This window comes from Convolutriloba macropyga, chromosome 8 (assembly GCF_964194025.1).
Source record: "Convolutriloba macropyga chromosome 8, txConMacr16.3, whole genome shotgun sequence".
In the NCBI taxonomy this organism is placed as follows: Eukaryota; Metazoa; Xenacoelomorpha; order Acoela; family Convolutidae; genus Convolutriloba; species Convolutriloba macropyga.
In genome coordinates this window covers 28,767,844-28,780,021 of record NC_134475.1, presented here as the reverse complement: position 1 = coordinate 28,780,021, position 12,178 = coordinate 28,767,844, and the positions used below count along the sequence as shown (strand labels likewise).

Genomic DNA, 12,178 nt, shown 5'->3' with positions numbered 1-12,178 from the left:
TTTCTATTAGCTTATGTGAACAAACTGCCGTGCATTTTTGCACAGATAATGGTTTGTATAATCCAAAAAAGAGGCTGGATTAGAAATCACATTGTATATATATTCCATTATGCAGGCCTAAAAATGAATCTTTTCCATTTGTGCCCCCCCCCGTCCAGCATAGTGGGTGCCGTATTATTTGCACCCCCGACAAGCGCAGGTGCCATATTTTTACATAACGGCTTATTATGGATTGACACGTGCTCTGAAAGCGGGATGCATGGCGTACTGGGGGGGGGGGGGGATGGTTGAAAGGGAAAAGATGCCTAAAAATATGGCCGTATTGTTTTGGGTTGGGGGAGGGGGGCTACTTTTGAAACTCTTAAACAATAGAAATATAGTTACACCGACCAGTGCAGTCGACACAAGGCATTTCAAGAACGTCAGCTTTAGATTTAGATGATCTTGAGGCCCCTTGAGCACAATTGTCTTAGGTCTAATATTGAGCGAAAGTATAGCTTTGTTCCTGGAATATCTTATATTAACAACCGCCATTTTTGTAAACAAAGTTCGAAGGAAGTCAGGGATTAATATGTGTATGATTGTGATCGTCTGTCTGTTTTTCCTTATTTGGATGTCATGTTTTCAGATACTTCCCCTTTGACGCCCATAACTGCACAATCAACATTGGCTCCTGGACTTACAAACCATTCGAGGTAGATGTGAAACCCGGGAACTTTGCTGCGGGTACATTGTAAGTAAATTTCCTTATCTGTTCTTTCACTTAGTATATCTGGTATTTAATCAACACATCTTTACATCTTTACCATTATAACACCCCCCCCCCCCCCCCCATTTCAGTGGTCCCCAAATTTTTACCCATTGCAGTTGCATATTATACTCCCTCCCAATTATGGTAACTATGCCTTTAGGGGGGTATAATTTTATGGGGGGGGGGGGGGGGGGGAAGGGGGCCATAATTGGAAGACCACAATAATCTTCGACAAAATCACAATAGTATTTCGACATTCAGAGTAGATGTGATGGAATCCAATCTCGACATGTAGTCTCACAAATAGAGTTTCAATAAATTCAAAACTTTGTTTTGAAGCCTCGAACCTCCCCATACTCTACCTAAAACAAATGAATTGTATTTAAAAATACTAACGGTTATAAATAAACTTATGCGGAATAGAATACCAATTACGTTTCAAAACAGTGATTAATTTGAGCAAACAATTTGGAGGTGGGTTTGGTAGGGGAATGGTGGTTGGTACGTGTGACGAAGAGCGGACCGGCCAGGGGGGGGGGGGGGGTGAAAAATGAATTTGAAAAATAATTTGACTAAACTCATCCTTTTCACTCAGTTAATTTTCACGACAAATTCATTAGATTTGTAATTGAAAATAAGATCTTTGGAGAAGTTTAGAATGTATTCTCGATTAAGTTTTACATTGATTGAATTTTATCAACAACACCGAAGTATATCCATAGTTGTCGTATTAAAATTTTTTTTAAAAATTAAACTAATAATTTGCCTAAATAATCAAGCAAACTAAACAAAACGTAATTTTTACAGTGTGCTTCAATCTGAAAGGTAAAAATTCCAAATTTTTCATTGTCATCGAATTGATAAATAGTTGATATAGTTGCATAAACACGCATATTTTTATGATTAAAACAGTGTGAAGAGTTCTCCAAGGTTCATGTGTTCAAAATACAAAAATCTAGAAAAATGTGATGAAAAAGTTCTTTTCATTTCTTCGAATAAAGGCCTAGCTGCTCTTATCAACAGATTTTACCATTCATTGTTTTTAAAGAAAAAATGTCAAAACTAATTGTCATGCTTTTGCAAAACGAAGATTTAAATCTCTTTGTAAAAACAGAGTATTGAATTTACTAACAATCCATTTTTTTTTTTTGAAAAAAGAAAACAAACAATGCTAGTGATGAGAGAAAACAAAAAGCAGGAAAACAATAAATTTTTTCAATGGTTTTTTGTTCGGAACAAACTCGGAACAACTTATCACTAACATAATTCAATGTTAACATGTGGGTTCATTTCCATGAGTGTCTATCTCCTTTTTTTGGTGCTTTATTTATTATCTAAAATTAGTTGGAGCTTTTTCCCTGGGGTTATATTGCCTAGACCCATAGCCAAGTCTTCAACAATTATATATCTATCAGAAGTATACCGAAATCCAATGTCACAAATGTATGATCAAAACAAAGTGAGAATAGGGGAACAATGTAAAAGTACAATTTAATAAAAGTTCTCTCTTTTTTTTTAAAGTTCTCTCGATTTCTTTGAAATTATTAATATTGTTCAAAACAGGAAAAAATCAATTCTACGATTACATTTTTATCCAAAAGTCAACAATCCATGCTAAGTTTTTCGCACTTTTGCCAAGTTTGTTTTCGATATTGCGTTACTTAAAAGAACCTACCAATCAGGCCATAGCATCGACAAAAAAACTCTGAAAATAGGATTTAAAACCTTAGTTTCCATGTTATACTTGTCTCTTGGATGACGAAGAAACAAAATTATTCACAAGATTCTATTTTCGATTTGGCTATTATCAGATCAAGTTGTTTCTAATAAATGCAGATATTTGTTCCGAACCCACTTTAGTTGGGAGGAGGAACTATATACTCAACTGGGTTTCTTTTTGTTCAGTCAATTTTGGTCGATCGATATATTCATCGTAGAGAATTGTGAGTGGTATCATTGAAAAGCCCGTCTAGCGAGGAGTACGGAATTAATAGGATTTTTTCGAATTCTGTTTTTTACAGGGAGTTATCGAGGTTTCAAGTTTTGTGAACATTCGACTGTTTTTGTTCACAATTTCAGAAATTTGTGCTAAAATTTGTCACAATTTCGCTAATATAGTTCAAAACAAGTTACATTCTTTAACGAGAGAGTGTTGTTGTTACTGTTAGAGATGGAAGAGCGTGGCTGAATTGTTTGATTGAAGTTTTCTTGGCTAAAATTTTTGATAAATTTTTCAAAATTCAAACTTTTCTCATCAAAAATGGCACAAAATATGCTTTTTTGGTCCACTTTGTTTGCCAGACTTAATGACCCAGAAACCTTAAAACAGACATATTAATTTCAAAAAGATTGCTAAATGCAATTAGGCGCCGTATGAAAGTCTTCTGGAGTTAACACTTTGCCGTTTTTTTGCAGATTTAACTCGATAATTATACAAAATGCATCGTTCTTCTTTTAATATTTGAGGAATTCCACGCAACAAGTGGTCTAATTGGCAAACATTTGGAAAATTTGGTCAGTTTTCTGGCGCGCAACAAAATCAGGGAGAGGTTCGACAATATGGATTCTTAGAATCAGAGACTTTTGGTTTTTTTTTGATGCTGCCTTTTTCAAAATATTTTGCTTTTGTTCTTTTAATGTTAATTACCGACAATTTTTTGATTCACGGCTCCGTTAATGACAGCTTCAATTTACGTAAATTTGACGCCGAATGTAGAAACAGTTGTTTTCAGAGAACCAAAGGGTTTTTATGGCTTTGAGGAAGAGTTTTAGTAAAATATAACTGAATTCTTGTCTTTTACCTTCAATTGTTATTATTTGGCAGTCAGATTTTAAAGTTTAACCACTCAAAGATCTAAACTTCTTCCTTATGAGGTGCAAGTGAACCTTTTCTATTCATTCGGTTGTTACCTAATGTCTCTTATGTTTTTGAATGTATTTGATTTAAGGAAATGTCTGTGATATTTTGAACTTGTCAATTTTTTATATTATTTTAGTCAACATTTCGTTTATTCTCAGTAAGTACAGGTTAATCTCTCCTCTGTATAGAAGACAAACTTATTTTGTGGCCGCTTATTTTAACAGAAAGTTTTGTTGTTTTGGTACTACGAGTTTTCATACAAAATTTTCTGATTTTTTTGCATAATTTCCCATTCTTGCTGTTGTTTTTGTTTCTTTTTTAAATTGTAGCATTATTTAACAATCTAACTGAAAAATTTTTACAACATTTGAAACTGAACATTTATTTAAATTTCATAACATATGGTTTGAAGGGCTGCGACACCGTTCTCTTGCAGAAATGGGTAGAGTTTTTTATTTTTACCCCTTATTTGTTGTTAATTTTTGTTGTCATATGCCTAATATTGTGTAATTGAAAGGTCTCAGCGGCCAACTACAGATAATAAATGAACTTAAAAACTGATATCGGTAAATAGCTAATGGTTGTTTTGACTTTCGAAATAAATTTCTTTAAAAAGAGTAATAGTATTCTTCAACTTATCCCTTTTTGTTCTGGTTTTTCGTTTTTTTCGTATTACACAATGTTGTATCATTTTCGTAAATTAGCCTCATTATTTAGAGCTTTTTTTTGTTCAATCAAACAATAATTTTTCTTTTGTTTAAAAATTTTAAATGATGTCTTCAAGGCTTAGACAATTTGTTTCGGAAGAATTTTGTGAAGTTTAGATACTTTTCAGTTTTTGTGGTTCTTTTTGTTGTCATTTTGTGATAGTCGTTTTACAAAAAGACGTTAAAATGGTCAAAGGAGACGCAGATGAAGATGTTATATTCTCGCGGTTAATATCTTATAAATTTATTGGCTTCAAAAATTGTGGTTTCGTAAAGTTGTTTGTGAAAATTATTAGTTCAGCTTGTAAATAATGTTATTTTATAGTCTAATGATTTAGTCTCATTCATAACAGTCGCAATTATTTTCCGAGCAGTTGCAAGACAAACTGTCTACTCTTGTAGTCCAAAGTTTTTTGTTGGCTATGAATTTTGAAAATATTTGTTTTTAATAAAAAAAAGTGATAGATTTTTGAGATCTGCCAATTTTATTTCTGTTATATGGTAGCTAAGCATCTCTGTATACAATTCACATCATTGATCTATTGAAATACAGATTGCTTTCATAACGGTTTTAAATTCCTCAAATGGTCTTTCTTCTTGGAACAACCAGTTTTCATAAAACCAATTTTCGTGATTTTTGCATATTTGCCCCTTTTTTGTATGTTTTTGTTCTCTTTTAACTGTATCACAACAATGGGCGCCATTTGGTTTACAAATTTTGTTACCTTCAAAAAATGCAAACAAAGAATTTTATTGTTTTTAGCGATTAGCTTAAAATTTAATTGATTGGGGGGACTTCGTTTCGTTTTCGTGCATAATTTTTCGTGCAATTTCTTAGTTTTTGCCTGTAATTGTCGTTTATTTTGTAGTCGTATGACATATCCTGGATAATGAAAAACCTCAGTCGCTCTCTATTGAGGTACGACTCTCAATGATTTCATTTGATGCGTAATGTCCTAATCAGTTCGAATTTATTTCTTTTTTTCAAAAAAATAAAGCGATGTAAAAAAAACTTTGCCCCTTTTGCTCATTTCTAGTCGACTTGTTGCCAAGTCGCATTGACGAAAAGTCCCGTATTTTGTTCCAAAAGTGCCGGTTAATTTTCTGAGTATAAATTTTATCTGATGCCATTTTGATTTGGTTATCAGTGGTTTTCAAAAAATGGACAAGGAATTTTGCTTGTAATTAATATTTGTAACTATTTGATTTTTATTGCCGTCTTTTCTGGTAGTCATATTATGGTAGCCACAGGTCTCATAGGCCCTCTAGAGTAAATTGTTTTAATCTTTTAGTAGTTTGTTGAACGATGTGTTGATATGTTATTTTTTTTATCTCTTCCTCATTTGGTAGACAATTAAGTGAAAAATGTAGTTGAGAGGGGTCGGAACTTCATGTGCGAACGCACATCACCGAGCCTCCTTCTTTATCATTTGGATCTATAGTTCTCTTTTAACGTGTTTTCTCAAATACTTGAAGTCAGGATATTAATTTTCCTCTTTTGCACAAAACGTTGTTAATGAGAAAAACACAGCGTTTGCTTTGTGTTTGTTTCTTTATGAACATTGAAAACAAATTACTTGACACACAAAAAAAGAGCGATGTGAAATAGAAAACAAATTTCATACCTTTATAACCTAGGTAGTAGGTGGTTTTTTGGGGTAAAACACGATATATTTGTGTTTGGTTCTCCGATATTTTACTACTGTAACTACAAGTTTTTGCAGAAGTCTGATTAAAAGCAAAATGACTTAAATGTTTTAATTTTGATTTAGTTTTTACCGGTGCATAGTATAGGCGTTAACGTTTTGCAGGACATTATCATTTCGAGCATGTTTTTAATGTAGCAAAAATAATCTAACAAAACAGAACTATTATTTGTTGGAGAATTTGGAGTCTTACACAAAATTAATTTTACCAGTACAATTGTTTTTCCTAAAATGAGTTTGACCGTATTAATTGAGAAACTTGAAATGATTTTTACTACATAAAATTTGTTTTTATCTCTGTTTATATTCCAATTTTTGGATTTCTGTTTAATCGACAAACTTAAACTATGTGAATCAAATGCCAACCATAATTAGTCAAATTAATTTTACCTTTTTGTCCAGTTAACGATAGCAAAATTTGTGGTAATTTGAACTGTTATATGTTGGGCAGAATCAAACTGATCGAAAAATTTCGAATAAAAGTAATGTAAGTTTGACCATTGAAATTGCTATCGAAGTTGCACTTATGATTTTTTCTACAGATAGGTTAAGAGAAGTTAAATTGCTGAAGAGTAACCAGGCGGCTCGTTAAGGTGCGTTCGCACATGATGTTCCGACCCGAGCTCATCTACATTTTTGACTTAATTTTCAACCAATTGAAGAAATAACAAAAATAGATGTTTGAGTTTAAAACAATCGTTACACAACCTATCTACTAATTGAATTACATAATGCCATGCCTTACTACAGCGCCAATGAGATCTGACCTTAAAGAGCGTGTGAGACAAAAAACAACTATAAAATTAGCAAAAACAAAACCTTCACGGCAAAAACTGACTATCTAAATTTAAAAGCACATTGTAACAACGTCAAAATGCAGTCAGATAAAACCTAAACTACTCAAATTTGATTTCTCCTAACTACACAGCAGACGAAAAGTTTTCCTAATGAGACTATTTTACAAGTCAACAAAGAGAACAATCAATGAGGCGAAATTCAAAAATTAATCAACATTTTTTAAAACAAGAAATATCAGAAGTCTTAAGAATTATTAGCTTTTAACTAAAAAATCCCTGATAAATTACTAAAAAGTTACTATAAAACCAAAAAGACTTGTCTTTGGTTAGTTTAAGCCTCAGAAACGAACTAAAGAAAAACCTAAAAACTTAGAAACGATTTGCGAAAACACAAACTATTGCTACCATTAAAAATCATAAGCTATTTTCTGAATATTAATGTATTTTTAATTCAATTCTTATTTCCACTAATTCCGCTGCAGAAATTATACTGAGAGATTAGATAAGTTTATTTGGGCCACATTTGTATACCACTGGGATATTTTACTACGCGATTGTTCTGAAAGACGAGAAAAAGAAGCTCAAAAAATGACCATTCAAAAAACGTTTATAAAAACGCATATTGTCCAACAAACAAAGCATCGGTGACAAATAATATCAGTAGATATGTTTTTTTTGGAATACAAGAAATTCGACTTGACCTCTCATTGATGAAAAAAAAGTTACAATTTTACGAAAAGAACAATAAAAACTGAAAAGTTTTAAAAATGTTTGAAAATGTATATCATAAGACTAAAGGCTAAAAACTGACTAACTGATTTGGGTAACATCAATAATTCAATCCTCAATGACAAGCGTAAGAGCTTGTCAGCAATGTACGGCTGCCCAAAGAACAAAAACAGGCAAAAACAGCAATTTCAGAAAAAAAAAGTATTGAGCGAGAAAAGTGTCGAAGGCATTAAAAAATACACTTTTTTATGTTCAATTAAATTTTAACTAGCAATGCGATTCTTCTTTTTTATCAAAATAGTTTCAAAAAATCGAATATGATCAAATACATTAGAACCACGAAATTTGTGAGAAGACTCGTAGTAACAACGCCATTAATTTCATTAGCTTTGAAATGAATCCACTAAATACGCTAAATTATGCCTCCATGGGACAAAAAGTTTGTTGGCCATTCATATTTGGTCAATAAGACCTTAACACATGTTATTGATGATGAAAACAACAACAAAAACGGGCAACAACCAAAAATTCAATAGAAAAAGCCAGAAGAAAGTGTCGAAGCAATTTAAATCATAAGTTCTTCACTGAAAACTTTATATATGATCCGCTGAACGCCTTCCCTAAATCAATGGGGACTATCAGTATTGAGATAATGTAATAAGATTTCAAAAGGATCCAAAAATAAGAAAAACTACCCAAAACCTTAAAAAAAAGTTTATGAAAACTATTGGCATTGAAGTTTTAAAACTAATAGGTAGAAGATAAAACCGCTAACCAGATTATCTTGGCTGCATAGGCAATCAAAAAGGATCCTTTAATTACTAAGACAGACTAACAGTCCACCAAAAAAAGTTTAGGATCGGTTATTGTTCAAATAATTTTTCGAAATAAATTTTTTAAAGTCTTAATAGCCATTAAACTCAAAAGCTTTTAACGGAGGTCAATAACTACGCTCGGAAATAACATGATGGCAAGAAAAAAGATGTTTGAAATGCATTGATAATCAAAAGGAGATCAGAACGAGTGTTATGACTATGAAAACAACAACAAAAGCAGGCAAAAACAAAAATTCAGTGGAGAAGTGCAAGAAGAAAATTTCGAAGCCATTTAATCCATTAGCTTTTCTCTGGAACCTTTATCGGTAATCCAGTGAATGTCTTTTCCACGCCAATAAAGTTAAAATAGTAATTGGATAAAGTGTATACTATTCGGCTAATAAGATAAGAATTCAAAAGTAACCAATAATACGAAAATATCCTATTTGTTTTAAAATTTTGAAATTCTTGTGCTATTGAAGTCATATAATCAATATTTAGAAGATTAAACCGCCAACGAAATTTTTTTGGGGTTCAGTAGAAAACAAGGGTGTTCTGCCAATACTGAGACGGACTAACAGTTCACGAAAATTTTAAGATTGGTTAATGCTCAAAAAACAATTTCGAAAAAATTTTTTTCAATTCTTAACAGCCATTTAATTCAAAAAATTTCAACGGAGGTCAATAAATACAGTCAAAAATGCTTCTATCGGACTATGGGGATGTTTGTCATGCAAAGGTGATCAATAAGACATGACAACAAGTCTTATAACTATGAAAACAACAACAAAATCAGACAAAAACCAAAATTTCAGTAGAGAAGTGCGACAAAAAAACGGCCGAAGCCATTTGAAATCATAAGCTTTTCTCTGAAAAATTCATCTGTGATCCACTGAACGTTTTCTTGAAGCCAATAGGAGCTGTAATTTTTTGGATAAAGTGATAGGATTTCAAAAGTGATCAATAACACGGAAATATCCAAAAAAAAAATTAAACTTTTTGAAATCTTGTGTCATTGAAGTCATATTACCAAATTTAGAAGATAATACCGCCAACTAGATCAAATTGGGTTACAGTAGGACGAATGAGGGTGCTGTCATCACAGAGACTGACTTACAGTTTACGATAATAAGTTCATGATTGTTTAATGTTAATGACATAAGACTCCAAAAAATTAGTAAAACCTCAAAAAAAAGTTCAAAATTTCATTTAAAAATACGAAAACTAAAAATATGAGTCGAATTTAAAAAAAACATAAGCAATTCCTTGAAAACGATTGTTTCATTCATTGGGCTTCATTTGACTATAAAGGAGATTTGTCATTAACGGAATCTCGATATGAAAAGTGACTTGTCTCTAGGTGACTTAAAAAAGCAAAAAAAAGTATAAAGTTTTATAAAAAAAGCTCTTAAATAGATTTCGATTTTTTTGATATTGCAGCTCCCTATGAGACCAGAACTAGTCTTTTTTATTGCCTTTGGTCTATTAGAAACACGAAATTGGTTCATTTTTTGACACGAAATATAATTTTGAAATACTATTATTATAGAAAATATCTTAATTTGAATAAAAATCACACTAAAAGTGAACAAATATCCCGTGTTCACACATAATTTCAATCCTCGATAACCTCTCGAAAAAAACAAAAATCAAAAAAATCTTTTTGATTTTGAATTTACGCTGGACCAGCTTTTTAATGATGCCACTGACATTTCTCTGCGATGAATATATCGATCGGCCAAAATTGACTGAACAAAAAAAATCCATTTGAGTATATAGTTCCCCCCCCCCCACAAGTGGGGTCGGAACAATTATTGAATCTTGCAGATTGAAAATTGAAATTTTAATCTTTTTAATCTTGTTCGAAGCAAAGAATCAATTTTTATGGGTACAATTTTATCCGTACAATATTTTATCACCGAAAGATAAACCCGAGTGAAGTGCCTAAATTACTTAGATACTTTTAACATAGGATTTTGTTTGAAAGGATTTGAACTAATAGGATCCCCTGCATGTTTTGACATCCCTGCATGAATATTTCATTGCACACGTTGCTTTTTATCATAATTTCTCAGCACAGTCATTTTTCATTTTATTAATAGAGTGCATTAGGGGCCCAGAAACCTCAGAGGAATTTGGTGACGAATCATTTCAAATATTAACCAAATCTACGAATTAGGCCTCATTTTAATATGTAAAATAAAATCAGACTAGGGCCCCTATCAATGATCCTAGGAAATGGTACCGTTGCCATTGACATGGACCCTGGTATGATTTGACATCAGCAGCCATTCAAAAGTTTTCATTTATGAAGTTTTGTTTTTTGTCTTACTATGAATTTTTTCAAATTTTTAATGGCTTGTGGATGCAAATATACGTTCCACAGGAGAATACATAATTTTTTACACAACTTTGAAAATTATTGAGTTGCTTTACCCGTTATACTCATTCTTTTATTGAAGTTTTGCTACACTAATAGGGCTTTTGGTTTCTTTTCCCCCGGTAAAATTATCGCTCCTGTAATTATGAGTTAATTTACAATTTCAATCACCTACTGACTATTTACTTTTTTGGACACAAACTTTCAACAGAGCGGACTTAATTTCTCTGTTCATGCGAAAACCGAAAAGATACCTCTAAAAGGACACTTTGTAACGCGGAAAAGGAAACCAATCCTCAATTTTATATGCTCTAACGGTGAAAGCTATCCTGCTCATTGATTATAAATATTAAAGCCATTCTGCAAATTGATCATTTTACGCTGTTTCTGCTACAGTAGCTACATGACAAACAGTGAGTGGGAGTTGGTCTCGTACCAAGTGCAGTACCACGAGGGCTGGGAGCCGATGGGCAACTACACCGAATTGGAGTTCAGTCTCCACATTAGAAGAAGACCATGGTTTATGCTCCTCAACACAGTACTGCCAACTGCATTCATTAGGTTAGTTGAACAATTCCCAGGTTTACACCTCGATTTAAGAGAAGACCATGCTCGCGCAAAAAGTGATATAAAAAGAGCATGCTCGACCCAAATAGCTTATGAAATAACTTCCCCAGCGATTAAAAAACTCAAAATTTTGCAAGAATCTTGCAAGCTGTCTTGCAAGAGAGTACAGATTTCTTGCAAGATTCTTGCAAGATTTTAAATCCAACTTGCAGGATTTCTGCAAGATTTTAAATCCTGCCTGCAATTAAATCCTGCAGATTCTTGCATTTTGAATCCACATTCTTTTTTATTATCCGGATACAGGGGGCACCTGGCCGAGCTGAAAATGAACGTTAAGCACAAGAAAGTAATACCATGTCGGAAAATCATCTCGTCAATTTAAAAAACCGACTTTAATTTTTCCAGTTCTGTTTATCATCTCCTTTTTCACTCAGGGCTATTTATCATCTCCTTTTTCACTCTCCGCCACTGCTCCGGACGGGCAGTGGCGGAGTTACATGAAACAGCTAGGGGAAGTGTGCTCAAAGGTGTTTTCTAAGACATTAGTACCATGATCTATTTTTTTGCTTGGATTGATATCTTGCAAGATTCTTACAAGAATCCTGCAAGTTCTGAATCACATTGCAAGATTTGAATCCGCTCATCACAAGGGGTTAGTTTGACACTAGTGAACAGCAGTACACATCTCGACGCAACTTATTCACCCGGAATTCAGCTCGCTCGACCCAAATTACAATTTAGCTTTAGCTCTTAAACGATTTTTAACATTATTACCTGCAATGATTCCAAATTTGCAGATAAAATGAGAAAAAATTTAGAGTAACTTTGCGTTTCCTTCACTCCACAAAAAAGCAACTTAATGGCGA

At 32.8% G+C, this 12,178-nt stretch overlaps 1 protein-coding gene across 2 annotated transcripts in view; it reads left to right on the top strand.

The window, feature by feature from the left end:
- LOC142344061 (neuronal acetylcholine receptor subunit beta-4-like) overlaps positions 1-12,178 on the top strand; it is a 94,223-nt gene that overhangs the window by 57,635 nt on the left and 24,410 nt on the right. For both annotated transcript variants that reach the window (XM_075395538.1, XM_075395537.1), the window contains 2 exons: positions 629-733; positions 11,142-11,306. In XM_075395538.1, the coding sequence (XP_075251653.1) occupies positions 629-733; positions 11,142-11,306 (270 nt within the window). The remainder of the gene's footprint in view (positions 1-628; positions 734-11,141; positions 11,307-12,178) is intronic.